Source organism: Babylonia areolata, chromosome 18 (genome assembly GCF_041734735.1).
Source record: "Babylonia areolata isolate BAREFJ2019XMU chromosome 18, ASM4173473v1, whole genome shotgun sequence".
NCBI lineage: Eukaryota > Metazoa > Mollusca > Gastropoda > Neogastropoda > Buccinidae > Babylonia > Babylonia areolata.
The window spans coordinates 33,209,902-33,228,648 of record NC_134893.1 but is presented as its reverse complement, the minus strand read 5'-3'; the positions used below and the strand labels follow the sequence as shown (position 1 = coordinate 33,228,648).

Here is an 18,747-nt window from a genome sequence, read left to right as displayed (position 1 = left end):
AACCTATAAAAAAAGTAGTTAACAAATCGTTAACTGATAATAGCTATGAGGGACCCAAAGGGGGAACACGTACACACACACACACACTAGTTCATGAATAGTTCACCGAACACTGACATGGGTTACAGGATCTTTAACGTGCGTATTGATATTTTGATCTTTTGCGTGCCAGTGCATATACCACACACACACACACACACACACACACATGTGACACACACACACAGAGACACACTGACACACACAGAAACACACACATACACACACGCGCGCACGCGCGCGCGCACGCAAAATCGAAAATAGGAGAATGTTCCAGACTGTTCCTGAACAGGAAGTTGGATTATTCTTCCGTAATGTGCTTCAAAATATGCGTCCGTGTTCGTCCGTAATGAAATATAGTTCTAAAGTAATAATTGTGTGTAATCGACGTTACGCATTTTTAGAGACATAGTTATACTCACACTAACAAGTTACGTTTTTTTGTTGCGGAAATGAGATGCTAAAGTAAACAAAAGACCGGAGAAAATGTCATGAATCGTGGGCAGGGGGTAGCGATATGAACCGCTGAACGCTTGAGGACGACCACATGGTTCTTGGAGCAAGTTCGAGGAAGGAGAGATCAGCCAAAGAGAGAGAAAGAGACCACGTTCGTCAAAACTAAAGGTCAGTATTGCTGTTTGAAATGAAAGCGAAGACTAATATACGTTGGGAAAGCATAAATTAAATCACAGTGTTGTTTTTACTCTTAATTTCATCGTGATTATCATCATTCAAGGACCGGTCCAGAGTCAATCGAAAGCAAAATTATGGAGTGACGGACATTTTACATTTTGCACTAAGCTTACCTGTTCGTGTGTGTGTGTGTTTTTTGATTGTTGTTTTTTCATCCTTTTTCCTTCACTCCGTTTTCTGCCGTAAGTTCAAACTAAAGGAATGTTCACTGAGGGGTTGCACCCACAGTCGTTTAGATTTTAGTCCGTTCATTGACAAGAAAATGTTACCTGTTATTGGTTATCTTGGACAAGACGAAAAAATATCGACTCCTAACATGATATTAATAACTCATAGAATTATTTATAGTGTTTTAAACTTTTATTGAGTGAAACACTTTTGGTATGGACTGCCATTTTTTAAATCCAAAGAAGAAAAGAATTAATGAAAAGCCCTGTTGCCCACTTACTGGAGATTAGAAATTGGCAACTGCATGTCCAGACACAAACGCCTTTGCCTTTTGACAGTCCCAGGTAACTTTAAAACTAATAAAAGGTGTCCAAGCTTTTCAAGGTGTTCAAGCCTGTGGACTACTCTACACACACACACACTCTCTCTCTCTGTGCCTGATGTATTAAAAAAAAAAAAAAAATCTCAGGCTAGAAGTAGAATATAGCCTCACAAGTTACACAAATATTTGTACACATTCTTGAAATTGTATTTTGTAGAAATATCCCAAAGAACTCAACTGGTAATAATTGGCACATTAAATCCAGTTTAGTCATGTCAATAAATAATAAATCCAGCGTGGTCGTCCTAGGCGACTATCATGCATACAGGAAAGACGGGAAAATCATGACCATGGGTGGAGGAGTCTTTATGCTGGTAAGTGATACACAAAGATGTTCTCATCTGCAGGAAAAAAAGCTCAGTTTGGAATTTTAAAGACCTGCAAAAAACCCTTTGTAAAAAGAGGTGTGTCTTCAGCTTTTCCTTTTCGGGTTGTGTTTGGAAAATGACAGCTCCACATTGATTTTTTATCACAGAAATAAACATACCACCAGGCCACAAAACACAGCTACAAGTTTGCATAAGTAGACTTTTTATGTTGCCCTAACTTCAGAATGAAAAATCTACTGCAAAATTTCTCAGCTTAGCAAGTTTCAGAAAATAATTCTGCGTTGGCCTACTTATGAATTTGAAATTTTTTTGCGCTGTCAGTCAAAGGGACGGAGGTGGTTCAATCCAGTCCATACACGCTTCATGTTGGTTCTAAGTTTTTAGCAGCCGCCGTCAGTCTGAAGTAAACACACTGACAATGAAAACCCCGCCAGCCAGGTCACGGGGCATCTGTGGCCGCTGATGTCTGGAATTTCAGTTTGTGCGAGAAAGAATGAGAGGGAGTGAGTGAGCGAGTGTGTGTGTGTGTGATAGCCGGGGACAGACAGATGAAGACCATGTATTTAAGTTATTAAATTAAGATTAATAACAAAATGTGGCATTCATCTTTTGAAATAGAGGAATCTGCTCTCAATCTATTAGTAAATAAAATGAGTAAATAAAAGGACTGTCTCTCAAAAAAACGCACCAAAAACCAATAAAAAACACGCATGAAAAAACTGAAATATATTGCGGTATTTAGCTTTTATATTTGAAGTAATCCACTAGTAATAATATTTCATAATCGAACATATGAAAAAAGAAAAGAAAATTAAAACGTATATTCACCTGAAAAAGTTTCATTTACAGGTATTACAGACTTAATCTGAGTTAATGTTATTGGGTTTTTTTCACAAACCAGCAGAGAGAGGGAGTGAGAGAGGTGGTTGGAAGGGGGCACGGGACCTTGGTTTTTGACAGTTGTTTGAACTGGTATGAAGCATAGTGTGTGTGGGTGAGAGTAAACAGTGGTACTGGGACACTGCTGTTCAGTATAAACAATATCAACAGACCAGACTCTTTTCCCATGTCTTGCAGCCAGAAATAGGTTCCCCCAACTCAGGACAGCCTGTCAGTGAAGTGAGAGCAGGAGCGGTCAGGCAAAAAACTGTCCAGTCGCGAGCCTGCATTTTAATTAGTATCCTAGGGATTTCTCATGAGTGCTTTGCAGGCCTTTAAGTTGTCTGGATGAAGATCAAACTGAAGGACAGAAAGAACCTCTTGATTGGCTTGTTCTATAGGCCACAATCCAGAAGGACAACTCGGAACTGAGGAAGTCACCAGAGAAACCAGTTCTTGAGGGGAGACCAAGACAGCTGTGGTGTCTTAATCTGTCCAGACATGTACAGGAGCCCCACAGTGCCAAGTGAGAAGGCTCTTGTAAATATCACAGAGTCAGCCCAGCTTACCCAAATCCATGCAGACCCCACGAGAGAAAACAATGTACTGGATATCACAACAAATTCAACCCTGGTGAAGAACTTATAATATCTGTCCCTATTACCTCAGACCACGCCATTGTCGTAACAGATATTGACTCAAAATTCTACTGCCAGCATCAACATTGAAGGAAGATTCACCTGTTTACACATGCTTTCTTGACATTGGGCAGGTCCTTTCAGTGGCATACTTCATTATGTGGATGACGATTTATGGAGAAATGATCTATATGTATTAAAGCCATCCTCGATTTAAATCGAGGAGACCGGTGGGAAAGTTAATCCAGGGGTGCAAGTGGTTCCGTCTCATACGGATTTCCGTCTTGATGAAATTTCGATTTTTTTTTTTTTTTTTTTTTTTTTTTTTGTCCCTATGCTTTTGGTCCGGGAAAGTTTTGGTCGGAACTTGAATACTGAACTATTCACCGGAAGATGGAACTCTCTTGACTGGTTGACCAGTGCTTAGCTAAACTGAAGCCAGCGCCAGCTGTGTCTGGCCGCGCGCGCTGTGTACGACTCCCATTTTTGCCGCTGGAATCCGGATGGGACTGTTCGTTGGAAAGCGAGAACAGAGAGAATGTGTCTGTGTCTGTGTGTGTGTGTGTGTGAGAGAGAGAGAGAGAGGCACACACACACACACACACACACACACACACACACACACACACACACACACACACACACACACACACACTGTTACTTAGCCATGAAACTCTGTATTTTACCGAGAGAAAAAAATCGCCTCGGACGGAAAATCATAGAAGCAGTCCGTCCCCGGGACGGACAAAAAATGAAAGGGGGAGGAGAGACATTACTGTTTCACCCCCTATTTCGTTCGAGTAAAGTAAACACAGAGTGGTATATCCCACAACCAAAGGAGGCATCACTTTTTTAATGAAACGTCAGTATAGGTGGCTGGCCTACGTGACTCTAAGCATGTGCTTTCAGCGTGCTTACCGCGTGATCGTCAGCTTCTCGAATCTGATTTGCTGTTTTTCTATTTTCTGAAATGCAAGGGCCAGCGGTTTGGCTTCACTTCCCGCGCTAGCCTAAGCTCTGTCTTTGCGAAGGGGAAGCATCTTTGCTTTAATCTTCGGGTAGCGGGAAGCAAAACTGCAAGTTTTTCACATGCCAGAATGCCGTTTTTGGAAGTTTCTGACGAGAGAAAAGCTCAAGAAATCGACAAAGATTGTAAGAACAAGTGGAAAAATGAATGGCTCAACCATGAAGACAAACTGAAACGGAAATTCTCGATGTGGTGCGCGAAAATTGACGCAAGTGGTTTGGCTATTTGCAAATGCTGTAACAACACAAAACTGAACTATGGAAAAAACGGAAAGAGATCGTTGGTGAAACACAGTGAGGATCCGGACCATCTTCAACAGCTCGCTTCCTACTCGCACACCTCCACAATGCCTTGTGCAAAACCTCTGTTTGCTGGCCCTAGTTTGACGGATAAAGTCATGGACCTTAAGATCAGAATTTGTTTGTTTCTCTCTGAACACTGCCTTCCATTCAGTCTCTCTGAAGACCTAGTGGACTTAATAAAGACTTCAGCTAAAGACACAAAGGCTGTAGAAAGCCTTCACATGTCCCGACTAACAGCAACATATTACCTGACACACGGCATTGCACGTGCTTAGTCCATTAAAAGCATTACCTAAAATCCATAAATTTTCCTTGCCAAAAATATAAATATTTTCTTCTTGAAAGGCACTCTGAGAGGCCCTGAGAGAGCAGGAAAATGCACGAAATGCGTTGGCGCTCCCCCAGACCCCCTAGACCGGACTTCAGTCTTGCCACTTTTTTCCACTTGCACCCCTGTTAATCACTAAATTGACAATGTATTCCACTGCAGTCAACAAATGACAATACACAAGTGATTGCTTTGTGTATAGATACCTTGATTGATTGTCCCAGCTTGGTACAAGTTTTGTTTTTTCCCCCACTGTGTTTGCCTGCTCGATGTTGAACTGCAGAACAGAGTTGTAACGATTATGTTTTTCAGAGTTTGAAACTGCGGTTGTGACTCTTTTGCAGAGAATAAGAGAAACTGACAAAAGCTCCTGTAGCATAACCAATTTTACGATCAAGTCAAGTGACCGACTGGCTGCCACAATTCAATGTGTCATTTGATTTCAAATCGTATGTGTCAGTGACCGATGACTAACATGAAACCTAAATCCTGACAGTATATAATAGGAATCGTGTGTGAGTTGTTTAATGCTTTGCCTCTCTTGTTCAGGAAAGGCAGCATGCATTGTCCGATTTAGGTGTTTATTGATTTTCCTATTTCTAAAAGCTGGCTTTGCTTGCAGATGCCAGAACAGAACACCGCCCAAATGGAGGAAACTGAGGTGGAGACCTTTGCCTTCCAGGCAGAGATTGCTCAGCTGATGAGCTTGATCATCAACACCTTCTACTCCAACAAAGAGATCTTTTTGCGTGAGCTGATCTCCAACTCATCAGATGCCCTGGACAAGATCCGCTATGAGAGCTTGACGGATCCCAGCAAACTGGACAGCGGCAAAGACCTCCAGATCAAAATTGTGCCTGACAAGGAGCGCAAGACTCTGACCATCGAGGACTCTGGCATCGGCATGACCAAGGCAGACTTGGTCAACAACCTGGGCACCATCGCCAAGTCTGGCACCAAGGCCTTCATGGAGGCTCTGCAGGCCGGTGCCGACATTTCCATGATTGGTCAGTTTGGTGTGGGCTTTTACTCTGCCTACCTGGTGGCTGACCGTGTAGTTGTGGAATCCAAGAACAACGATGATGAGTATTACATCTGGGAATCTGCTGCTGGAGGCTCCTTCACTGTTGCCCCTGCCACTGGTAAGTGTTGCCTTATTTGCTGGCCTTTGATTGTAGCTTCAGACACCCAGAATACAATCTTCTGTATTGGATGATGTATTGGTAAGTATACTTAGGAGGTTTCTCAAGATTGACATATGGCACCACACATAAAATGGTTGTCTTGCATGTCTGCTGACAACTTAAGCACCATTCACCAACTTTGTTGTATTTCAGAGGAACTCTCTTAAATTGATTCGGTAGTGGTTTTGTTGTTTTTCAGCCCTGATGTGTTCTGTGCCATCTGCTGAGCTTCTCGCAAAATTAAGTAAAATTCAACGGCTATTTCCCTGATGTTTGGGTCATCATCTACCAGAAAATGCTGTTAATCACAGAGGGCGTTACTGTTTGGCCAGTCAGAGAGCTTGTAAAAAATATTACAGATTTTTACATTCATTCTGTCTTTGGTGTTCAGATTGAAAGCGCCATTTAAATGGATCTTGTTAAAGGGGCTAATTTTCCCAGCTGGATTGGATTTAGGGTTAAAGTTAAGCGGCAGTCATAACATGCTTCCTGACCTTCAGTAGAATACTGCATCAGTATATGCTTACCGGACTGTCAGGGGAATAGCATCATTCTTAGTAAAATTTGTGAATGGATGAAAGTGAAATGTTAAAAGTAATAATTCTGTGACATTTTCATAACAAAATAAAAAGATCTGCTGCTGCTTTGATAGCTACTAATTACTTACTTGGTAGTTAGTAGATAATTTTAGATAGTTAACAAGTTCATACCCTGTGATCGGTAATTAGCCATTTACTGTGATTTAGCTGTCTCATTGTACTTTTGGGTTTGCTGTTATCAGTCAAGTGTGGGTGATGTGATGTGGGCAAGTACATGGCTTTAATTTTAAAAAGAAGAGGAGGAATTAATTGAAATACGTACATGTCTGGCAGGGGTACCCATGGGACGAGGCACCCGCATCACTCTGTTCTTGAAGGAGGACCAGCAGGAATACCTGGAAGAGCGCCGCATCAAGGACGTCATCAAGAAACACTCCCAGTTCATCGGTTATCCCATCAAGCTGCTGGTGGAAAAGGAACGGGACAAGGAAGTGGAGGAGGAGGAGGAGGAAGAGGAGGAGAAGAAAGAGGACAAGGAAGAAGACAAGGAGGAAGAGGCGAAGGTTAGTCCACTACATTCCTGTCAGCCACTTTCACATTTAACTCTTGTCGGTTTTCTCCCATAGCAGTGACTGATGCCATGAGCACTGACAGAAGGCTAATAACTAATCAAGTAGATGGATTACTCTTTGCAAATGATATATATCTGAGGCACATATTATTCATTCCTTGCATGTTTTTGCTTTCTTAATCACACGATGAACATGTCTTGGGGTGAAATGTGTTCAGAAGTGTGTTGTTCACAAAACTGAATGACAAAGTATAAAAGATTAAGTAACTAGGGAAGCAGTGCATAAAGAGGTGAGTGACATTGTCTTGAGGTAATTCATGGTGCATGTGCCATGGTGACTTGGGAAGTAGTGTATAAAGAGATGGGTGGCATTGCCATGAGGTAATTCATGGTGAGCGTACCATGGCAACAGGATAAGTACAGGATGAGAGGTTAATGCAAGTTCATTGTCTCAACAGGATGAGGAGAAGCCCAAGATCGAAGACCTGGACGAGGAAGATGAGGATGAAGACAAGAGCAGCAAGAAGAAGAAGAAGACCATCAAGGAGAAGTACACGGAGGAGGAAGAACTGAACAAGACCAAGCCTCTTTGGACCCGCAACCCTGATGACATCACCACTGAGGAATATGCAGAATTCTACAAATCATTGACCAATGACTGGGAGGACCACCAGGCTGTCAAGGTAAGGGCTGATCAAGTTCTACACGAAGAATACACTGTCCCAACATACAAATGCCCATGATGGGTGAATGATCCAGTTGTTGTAACAGGCTAGGAATCCTGGTGTGTGGGAGTGGGGGTGTCTATTTTTTGTATTGTTTACTTGCTTCTGCATTAAGGAAGATTCTCTCTCTCTCTCTTTCTCTCTCTCTCTATATATATATGCATATATGTATTTTTAGGTGTGGGTGGTTGTGTCATCATAATACAAAGTAACCTAACATGGCCTGGTTTTATTTTGTGTGTATGCAGCATTTCTCAGTGGAGGGTCAGCTGGAGTTCCGTGCCCTGCTCTTCATCCCCAAGCGGGCCCCTTTTGACATGTTTGAGGGCAAGAAGAAGAAGAACAACATCAAGCTGTACGTGCGCCGTGTGTTCATCATGGACAATTGTGAGGAAATCATCCCAGAGTACCTCAGCTTTGTCAAGGGTGTGGTGGACTCTGAGGACCTGCCCCTCAACATCTCCCGTGAGATGCTGCAGCAGAGTAAAATTCTCAAGGTGATTCGCAAGAATCTTGTCAAGAAATGTATGGAGCTGTTCGACGACATTGCTGAGGACAAGGACAACTACAAGAAGTTCTACGAACAGTTCTCAAAGAATCTGAAGGTGAGTGCCATGACTGCAGGTACATGATCACTTAGTGGGCCAAATTGGTCAGGGTCGTTTACAGGTACCATTAGCATGCTAAAAAGCTTTTTTGATTTGTAACACACTGTCAGTATTTTCTTTGTTCTGCATGCTTGCAGTTTAAGATTTATCTGAATGCACCAGGCTGCTTATGTGCTAGTTGAAAGTTAAGTTCATTTTGGCAAGCAGCAAGGTTTTGTTGGTCATTTTCATGCAGAGATGGACCGGGAGTGCTGAGATAAGGAGTGGGACAGTGGATCTTAAGTGCTAACTGTTATCAATTAGATTTGAAATCAACCATGTAAAATTGTTATGGAAGTGTGTTTAGAGAGTGCAATTGGGGGATGTTTTTATATGGTTTGGTAGACAGTGTGAACATCTTTGAGTAGGGAGGACAGGAAATACATTTCATCATCAACAGGTTTGCGACAATAGACAGTGGAAGGTTGATGTATTGGAATTAGTTGTTGAAACTAGGAAATTAACAGTTTTCAAGGGAGCAGACTGAAAGCTGTACCCAGGGATTCATGAAGAAAGAGCAGAGAGAGAGAAAATTAGAATATTATAAAATGGCAGTAAGAGTAAAATATCAACATGTGGAATTGGCACATGACAGCTGGGCATCCATGAGGACAGCACCAACCGCAAGAAGCTGGCTGATCTCTTGCGCTACCATTCTTCCCAGTCTGCGGACGAGATGGTGACCCTCAAAGAATACGTTTCCCGAATGAAGGACAACCAGAAGGATATCTACTACATTACCGGTAAGTGGCTTGGCTGTCCTTGAAGCGAATTTCTAGATATGTTGACATGGCATACTGAATTCAGAAGTCTGGTGAAGTGATCAGACTTGATGGTCACAACAACCGAGTGATTGAAGCACTGACTTACAATTTGAGACTTCTGGATTCGATTCCCAGTTGCAGTTCCAGATGGGTCAAGGGTGGAGATCTTTCTGATTTCTTTGTTCAACAGACAGGCAGATCTGCTATTGCCTGAACCCGCTTCTTCTCTCTGTGTGTGTGTGTGTGTGTAAAGAAGATAAAATTGCACATTAAAGATCCTGTAATCCATATTAGTGTTTGGATTATGAAACAAAAACATACCTAACATGAATATTCCTGGAAAAGGAGTATGGTTGCTTACATGGTGAGGTAAAAATGGTGATAGTCTCATACACATAGAAGCCCACTTGTGTACGAGTGAATGTGGAGTGTTGTAGCACCCAAACTCTGAAGAAAATAACAATGAAGCAGTAACAAAGGGTGCTGACTAAGATGGTTTACCTTTGAACCAGAGATCAGAACTGTGACTATGACAGCAAATTCTTTTGTGTGATCTTTCGTTTCACTGTCCAGTTGAAGGAGACTTCAGGAGTTGAAGCATCTGCTTTTGGTTAAAAAAAGAAAGAAAGAAGAAAAAAAGGACCATTTCACTTTCTGTTATTATGATATGCATTTATTTTTCATATTTCACTTATAATGCAGTCATTCTTGTTGGAAGTTTTAGAGACTGGGATGATTGATTGGACTGACTGTTATGCCCAAGTGTATGTTCTGTGTGTATTTTATGATAAAAAAAAGTGATAATGCATGTTGCAGTCTGTAATATTGTTTTGGTGTGTATGTATGTATGCATTTGGTTTACTTCATGGGATGCATTTTAGGGTCCATTATATATTGCACCATATCAGGACCATATTATTATTGTTATTGTTATTAACAAAGGAGGTCCCTGTGCTGTTGTTTATAAAGAGTTTGGTAGCGGTGGTGCTTGTCGAGTGTGTAAAGTCAATGATTTGTTGTTACAGGGGAGAGCCGTGAAGCTGTGCAGAACTCTGCCTTTGTGGAGCGTGTGAAGAAGCGAGGCTTTGAGGTGCTGTACATGGTGGACCCCATCGATGAGTACTGCGTGCAGCAGCTGAAGGAGTATGATGGCAAGAATCTGGTGTGTGTCACCAAGGAGGGACTGGAGCTGCCCGAGGATGAGGATGAGAAGAAAAAGTTTGAGGAAGCCAAGGCCGAGTTTGAAGGGCTGTGCAAGGCCATGAAGGAAATCCTGGACAAGAAAGTGGAAAAGGTCAGATACTTTTTTATACTGAGTGTTTTTAAATTTAAAGGAAACCTACTTGTTAAAAATCAGGTCCTCGAGGGATTATTTACATGAACTGGGACTGCTTCTAATTTTATGATATTCGAAATCATATATGTTGTAGAATGTGTATACTTTTTAGTTTGGACATTTGAACATGACGCTACATCTTCTGGATACTCTGTCTTAAACAGATTTTAGTGGTGACTTGCTCCAAGCAGAAATGCTGGATTGTTATTTTCAGGGTTTTCTTCTGGTTTAGCTTTGCTGAAAGGCCACTACTACAGATGAGCCTGCTCTTTTGATGGTTAACAACAGATTGAAGCATGTTAATTTGTTAATGCCGAGATTAGTTTAGACAGTCTGGGCAGAAGATTGTCTTGACAGCTGTGTTGACTGGTGCTGTGAAAGACCTCCATGTTTTTTATCTTGCTTTGTTACTTACAGGTGACGGTGTCCAATCGGTTGGTGTCATCTCCCTGCTGCATCGTGACCTCTCAGTACGGCTGGTCGGCCAACATGGAGCGCATCATGAAGGCCCAGGCCCTGCGAGACACCAGCACCATGGGCTACATGGCTGCCAAGAAGCACTTCGAGATCAACCCTGACCACCCCATCGTCAAGACCCTCAAGGCCAAGTGTGACGCAGACAAGAACGACAAGTCTGTGAAGGACCTGTGCATGCTGCTGTTCGAGACGGCCATGCTGTCCTCTGGCTTCACTCTGGAGGACCCCACCTCCCACGCCAACCGCATCCATCGCATGGTCAAGCTGGGTCTGGGTGAGTTCTGTTGTCCTTGTGAATTTGATTAAAAATCGAGGATGTGTACCATCTTTGTGTGATGCTGTGATGCATGCATACACATTCCTCCATCCCCAAGGAACTATAAGGTCTTGAATAAAAACTGATGCTTATTTTTGCTTGGACTTTATAGGAAGTTTCACTGTTGTACATGATTTATTAAAAATCTGAAACTGGCATTGAGAACAAGCACCTGCCAGTGGAAAGTTTAGGAGAAAAGTTAGCAATGGGAGAATTGCACATATTATGTGATGTCAAAGCCCAAAGCAGAGCTTGCATGAAAGGTAACTGGTGATATGAGCTTTTTTTTTTCTTTTTCTTTTTTTTAAAATGGGCCTAAGTTGCATGCAGGTCATGGAGCACCAGCAGTTTCTGTTTTTTTTCCTAATGCATCACATGCCTTGTTCATTGGCCAAAAAAAAATCTTTTTTTTTTGTTGTTGTCACATTACTATTCCATTTATACTAAGTTTCTGTTTCCCAGGTATTGTTCGTAGGGTGCATATTGTTCTGAGTGCAGTTCCTTGTCTGACAGTTTTGATTTCAAGGACAATTTCAGTGAATATTTAAAGTATTAGAATTTAGATATATGCATGTAGAGATGTCTGGGGTTTCAGGAGCTCAAATGTGTACGTATAGGTTCCCCTTGTGGTATAAGCGAAAAATCATCCCATAAATTGTGAAGTAACGCCCCCAAGAACATATACAATAAATCAACACTCAATAATGATTGTCAACATAATGCTTAATACAAAAGACAATGAAAAGTTGAAGCCAGGACAGAGGGCAGTAACTGCCCACCAAAATGACATGATGGCCCCCCCCTGTAAAACACTGACCAAGGATGCTCACCACCGCACAACCATGCTTCAAACCAAATAAAAAATGGAAAAAAAGGTGGTATTATGTAATGTGTGATGTTGGCAAGGAATATAATACACAGACTGCAATCAAGAGACAGAAACTAATATCTTTGACATGAGAAGTTGAAGTGGAAAATTTGTCTGTTAACAGGTATCGATGAAGACGACAGTGTGCCAGAGACAGGTGACGGCGACGTCCCATCCACAGATGACATGCCCCCATTGGAAGGTGACGAAGATGACGCTTCACGAATGGAAGAAGTGGACTAAAATTAGAACATCCTCCTGCTAAACTGACTGCAGCAAGAGGCAGCTGGGGAAGGCAGAGAACAATGATAGGGGGCTGGGGGGGCATGGAATGGTGTGCACTTATCAGGTTTAGCTGCGAGTGGGGTGTTACATCTGGAATCCAAGTGGATGTGTCCAGAACGGTCCTTTGTAAACTTTCTCCAGTGAAGCTTACTACCACCATGGACTTTTGCCTGAACTCTGTACCTCCATCTGAAGTAACACTGTTTACTAGTACCACGCAGCAACATTGGGAATATCTCTCTGCCTAGATTAGTGATTTTTCAGCAAAAATCAAGGTTCATCTTTCTTTTTGTTTTATTTTTGACTTGGCAGCAGTAGGGCTGACATAGTAATTTGCTAGTACAATTCCAGTAATGGGGCTAAGTGTGTTTATTAAGGGCAGATAGCATGGATGGTTCTCTTTCTGTTTTCCCCACTGTCTGTGAACTCAGGTAGTCTTGAGGCAGTATCTCAGGTGTGGGTTATGTGTGGTATTGACATAACTGGTTGGGTGAATCAGATTGACAGTGTGAACAAACATGTACAACAGTTGGTTCAAGATGCCATGGAATGTGGTGATTCTGTTCCCACAAGCATGTGTGTTTTGTTCTGATCTTCATTTGAAACTACTGCTGTTCCATCAATGAAAGGGTTTACATTATTGTTCCTTTTGATGCATTGATGTGTAGCATTGGAATTGTTTTCTTATGAATGTGTGACACTGTGCAATAATTCGACCAATTCAACTTCAAGAATAAATCATGGAAAATAAAATCTTTTGTGTTGTGAAATATGTTGAGCAATTGATCATGAGAAAAACCATAGATCTTTACATGCAGAATCAATAGATGATGTGCAGGTTGATTGAAATGTGTGATATAACAGTTTGAGGGTTGTCTACCAAAACTGACTATCCAGTGGAGGGAATATTGAAAATCCTGTTTGGCAAATGTGTCCCACACGCTTTGCAGGCCCAGATTGACCTCACCAGTCACCTCCAGACCCACTGTCACAGATCCCCCAACTGATGCTGACATGATAGTCATCTTTGAATCCGAAGAATGAACCCAAACAAACAACAACAAAAATCCTGCACTCAGCCCTCTCACAGGACTAGACTATATAAGTAATCTGAACACTGCATTACTGCAGTAATTCCTGAGGCAGACATAAATAGACTGCTAAGAGTAAGAACATGTTTTGGTAATTGCATTCTAAATTCTGTATATTAGGGTTTCAGAGAGGGGGCAGCACACATTCCCTACCCCCTATCCCCGTTTCATCTTAAACACACGCTGGCAAAGACACTCACACAAACACATGCATGTGCACACACACGCACGCAAACTCAGAAGGTGAAACATTGTGTCTTGCAATATCAGTCGTTTATCATCAATGGTGAAAAGTCACTAGCCTAATGTACCAAAAAACCTGCCTTCTTAAATAGTGATACCAAATAGGTCATATATACACCATGAATAGGTCACACACACACACACACACGTCAATTTTCGAAATTTTCTGAATGTACATTGAGTGCAGAGTTTTGTTATTTAAAACATACTTTTATCTATTCATCTAAATTGTTGATAAATGTTACTAAGTCAATGATTTGATGCCAGCAGCAACAAACAGTCAGCTTGCTCTCTGTCTCATACCATGTACAAATAGCAAAATACATACATGCAAGCATACATACACACACATGCATATGTATGTGAGAAAGGTTAAAAGAAGAGGCATTTAAAGAAAATGTTTACTGCAATTTCAAATGTTTTATTCAGATAATACAAAAAGACAACTACTTAAGCATTATCATGTTCACTGAGCAATCATATTCGAAAGGTTAAAAGAAGAGGCACGTAAAGAAAATGTTTACTGCAATTTCAAATGTTTTATTCAGATAATACAAAAAGACAACTACTTAAGCATTATCATATTCACCGAGCAATCATATTCTGAAAACATCTTGTAGTTGGAGTTTAGTAAATGGTAAAGGAATGAAGACAGACAGACACAGAAAGACAAGAGTCAGACAAACAAAAGCAGATCATTGTAATCAGCAGAGACAGTAAACAATAGAGACTACTATCAAATCAAGCACACTTGAGAATGTTATGCAGGCAAGAAGAAAACCAACCTCTCAAAGATTACATGTCATCTGATAAGATAAATATGGCACAATGACACGTATGCGTCCAGTCTATAAATGTACACATATGCAAAATGCGTTTGATAACAATAAAATGATAAAAAGACATGATTAAAAAACCCAACTATATAACACAACATAGATGTGCGGCACGAAAAAGTACCGTAAAGTGCGGTCTATAAGTGGTCTATAAACGGTACATAAATGTATACAGATATTTGCAACACTGAAAAAAGCATTACAAGAAAAATGTTAGATACAGCACGTCACAGCTTCAAAGCATGCAAATATATACTTAATCAATGTAAATTTAACTGACAATTTAAGTATACTACAATGAGAATATACATGACCAAAAAAAAAGTGCATGTAATTTCATTTCATTGTGTACATCATGTGCTAGACTTCAATTCAAATAAGGAAAGAAAGTAATGAATAAAAGAATGAATGAAGGAATGGAAAAACAACAAAACAGCGAAGAGGAGCATGAATGGAGAGAGAGAGAGGGGAGGGGGGGTTATTGTACATATGTGTACGTGTGTGCACGCGTGTGTGCGCTTGAACTACACAGCGTGGTTGTGTTAGAATCAAGGCTCTCTCACACAGTAGGCCTGTCTGTGGACCAAGTCAGACAGTAGTAAATAAAATGAAATAAAATAAAACAAACTCAGTCACTGTCCTTATCCTTATTCCACTTTGTAGCGAATGAAGTAGCACAACAATTTTTCGAACAGCCGGTCTGACAGGAAAGGCTTCACACGCACCATCATCTGCAAAAGACAGCGTGTGTATTATTATTTTTTTCTGCCACATGCATGGTGCGTACGTCCAAACATAGACAAGATACGACCGTGATGCACAAGTTCGTACACTTGCATGCACATGCGCATGTTTTCATACACACACACACACACACACACACGTGTGCATGTGGCACCACACACACACATAGTGACATACTGTTGACACAGGAGAGAGAAAGCGTTGATGAGGGACTAGGTAGGGTGTTGACATAGCAGTGACTTATAGAAACACACACACAACACATGCGCGCGCACCAATACCAAACTTATGACCACCCACAGGAGTCAAAAAAAAAAAAGAAAGAAAGAAAAGAAATTGACCCTCTTACAAAATCTAAACTGTAACAGAAAACAATTTGGCTTTCTTTTCTTTTTACTGACTTGAAAACCGTGGAGAAGTCATCAAGAAAATGTATGCAGGAGACAATAGCATAGAATATATTAGACCGGATTCAGTAACAAGACCATAATGTGCAAAGGTAAAAGGTTCAAGCCTTTTCACTGCGAGTAGTGCAGTAGCTTTGTATCAGCTATCTGGGATTCGGCAAAGAAGGCGGGGCCCAATTCTCTCCTTCCATCGATCAATTAAACCTTCGCCTAAACAAAGTCAAGTTCCCGTTTACACGTGGGTGGAGTGAGTCAAGTGCCTTTCCCCAGGACACAACACTGACCATGTCGAAACGGGGCCTCAAACCCTGCATGATCAGTGCACGGTGAACATTGGACTGATCAGAAGTCCAACTCCTGATTATGCCATGGTGCCTCTAACAAGAGCATAACAGAGCCAAAATATAAGCGGTTGTTCTTTTTTGTAATACTGAAAGAACAACACAATCGATCACCGATGAACTGTACTCTGTTAAAGTAACATCAGTAGATCTACAATAAAAAAAAAATTCGACCACTTTAACGATGTTGTTTTTCTGTAATTGTTATGAACGCAAATGAGATAGATAATACACTGAAGTCACGCGATGAAAAAATGCCACTGATTTTGTTATGTAAAATGCGTTGACAGTTTTTCTATTTAAAAAAGAATATATTTTCTGTTGTTTACCTTAATGAAATAATATACTTAAGCCACAATACAAACAATGCCGAACTTTGAGACATAGTCTGTATGTTTGTTTGTTTGTGTGTGTGTGTGTGTGTGTGTGTGTGTTTCACATAACCACCTCGGGGTCTGACCTCGGGTTGGGTTTAAGCAGAGGTCAGCCATCTGCCCCATTTTTTTCTTAACTATAACTTGAAACTGAAACTAGCCTCACTATAATAATACAATAACAACCGACAACAACAACAACAACAACAAAGCCAAAAGAAACTTGACGTACACAATAGAAATCAAACCATCCACCGATTCCATCCACGATGTAGCGTAGGTCAGGGTCACCAGAGGTCAAGGCCTCGGTGATGGTGTGGATGACGGGGGTCAAGGACGTATTGGTTGCTGCACCGGAAACCTTTCCCAGCATGCTCTTAAAGTTGTCCAGGTGCTCCTTACTGAACACTTCCTTCACCTCGTCCGAAGCCTCATCCCACATCTCCTTGAACTCCCGGTCGATTCTGGCAAGCTGGCAAAGAGGAAGAGAAGTGGTCATGTTAGATTCTGCTTATTTCCCCTCTGATACATACCAACTTGAACACAACAGACAGACCTGGAGGAATGTGGTAAACAGGTCTCGTGTGCGGTGCCCAAATGTTTCTTCGCAGGGTTGTAGTAATAATAATAATAATAATAATAATCATAATAATAATATGCAGGCTTATACAGCACAGTACCCCCATCTCAAATGGGGCTCACTACGCTTTACAATAAGATATACAAAAATAAGACAAAGTGGTGTAAAAATATGTGCAAAAAAAGAAAGAAAAAGAAAACAGAGAGAATAAAATAAATGAATAGACATTGTCTCGCATCACATTTGCTAGAATATACATATTTCAGACTATCTCACATCACACTGGCTAAAATTTACAGATTTCAAACTAAGTGACATCAAAATAAGTAAATCATCACAGGCAATATCACAGTCTCACATCACGTTGGCCCAAATCACAGCAAGATAAAAACATGTCACATTCACCCTAATCAAAACATGCACCAAGGAACCAGGCCTCACAGAACCACACCAAAAATCATCACAAATGCACACAAATCAACTCCAGAGTGAGGGAGAAGAAGAAGAAGAAGATTATAAATAAATTAACGTTGAAGAATGAATGGGGGGAAAAAACCACTTGCAGAGACACAAGAAGAAGGAAGGAAGGGAGAAGATGAAGAAAGAAGAGAAAAACACATTACTTAGAATGGAAATGACGTTAAACTGCTACTTATTTCCGTTCACGCTTATGAACCAACACTGCAGAAAGGATGGAAAAAGAAAGAAGAGAAAAACACATTGCTTAGAATGGAAAGAAGTTAAACAGCTACTTATTTCCCTTCACACGTATGAACCAACATTGCAAAAAGGATGTTGAAACGATTTACAGAGACATCCGGGCTTTGACACACAGAACAACCGACAGAGCCGGCTGGAGGAATCTGGCAAACAGTTCTCCTGTGTGGTGCCCCAATGAACTGTTCACACAGTTGAGAGTGAAGAAGAAGAAGAAGAAGAAGAAGAAGGAGGAGGAGGAGGAGGAGAAGATGAAGAAGAAGAAGATGAAGAAGAAGAAGGAGGAGGAGAAGAAGAAGGAGGATGATGAAGAGGAGGAGGAGGAGGAGAAGATGAAGAAGAAGAAGATGAAGAAGAAGAAGGAGGAGGAGAAGAAGAAGGAGGAGGATGAAGAGGAGGAGGAGGAGAAAAAAAGAAGAAGAATGCTTACAAACAGAAATCAAAATAAGGGAGATTTTAGAAAACAAAGACACTGAGCAATGTTTGCCCTTTGTAAATGTAAGTTAGACAAAAATATGCAGTTTAAGCCATTGTTATTTACATCGAATACTGGTAAATAAGAGAAACAGAGAAACACACCCTATAACGTCCCTTGTTTTGGCATTTATAACCAAACCAGATTCCTCCATAATAATAACAAGAGAGGCAAGGCCTTCAAGACTCACTTGTGATACACTTAAAAAAAAATCCAAGCTTTTTATGTATTGAGTATAATTTCAAAATGTAATGTTTTAGATGAGAAAGATCAGTTTAAAGCAAATTAAGTCCCCTAGCATTAATTACAGAGTAATTTCCCTTCTTTACTATCTGCACCAAAACGTTTGCAAAATAAATAAAACTTCCATGCTTAGCAAAAGAAGTTCCTGTTTGAACAAAAAATGATAATAATGACTGCTCTTGTTGTTGGGTCAGAATAT

The 18,747-nt window shown here is 40.9% G+C and overlaps 2 protein-coding genes across 4 annotated transcripts in view; one reads left to right on the top strand and one right to left on the bottom strand.

The window, feature by feature from the left end:
- Positions 1-508: 508 nt before the first annotated feature.
- LOC143292686 (heat shock protein 83-like) lies at positions 509-13,250 on the top strand. Its single transcript, XM_076603191.1, has 9 exons — positions 509-663; positions 5,408-5,927; positions 6,842-7,071; positions 7,538-7,762; positions 8,053-8,409; positions 9,047-9,194; positions 10,241-10,509; positions 10,969-11,302; positions 12,337-13,250. Exons 2-9 carry the CDS (start codon positions 5,408-5,410, stop codon positions 12,453-12,455), a joined length of 2,202 nt encoding a protein of 733 aa, XP_076459306.1. The 5' UTR covers positions 509-663; the 3' UTR covers positions 12,456-13,250.
- The window catches only part of LOC143292687 (D-beta-hydroxybutyrate dehydrogenase, mitochondrial-like), a 28,961-nt gene continuing 22,873 nt past the window's right edge, over positions 12,660-18,747 (bottom strand). For all 3 annotated transcript variants that reach the window (XM_076603192.1, XM_076603194.1, XM_076603193.1), the window contains exons 6-7: positions 16,766-17,005; positions 12,660-15,398 (exon numbers count right to left, since the gene is read on the bottom strand). In XM_076603192.1, coding sequence (XP_076459307.1) covers positions 15,315-15,398; positions 16,766-17,005 — 324 coding nt within the window. In that variant the 3' untranslated portion in view covers positions 12,660-15,314. The remainder of the gene's footprint in view (positions 15,399-16,765; positions 17,006-18,747) is intronic.

Coding starts and splice junctions, on each gene's coding strand:
- LOC143292686 (XM_076603191.1), top strand. CDS start 5,408: ATGCCAGAACAGAACACCGCCCAAATGGAGGAAACTGAGGTGGAGACC. Junction 7,763..8,052: donor AGGACCACCAGGCTGTCAAG/GTAAGGGCTGAT, acceptor GTGTGTATGCAG/CATTTCTCAGTGGAGGGTCA. Junction 8,410..9,046: donor AGTTCTCAAAGAATCTGAAG/GTGAGTGCCATG, acceptor GGCACATGACAG/CTGGGCATCCATGAGGACAG.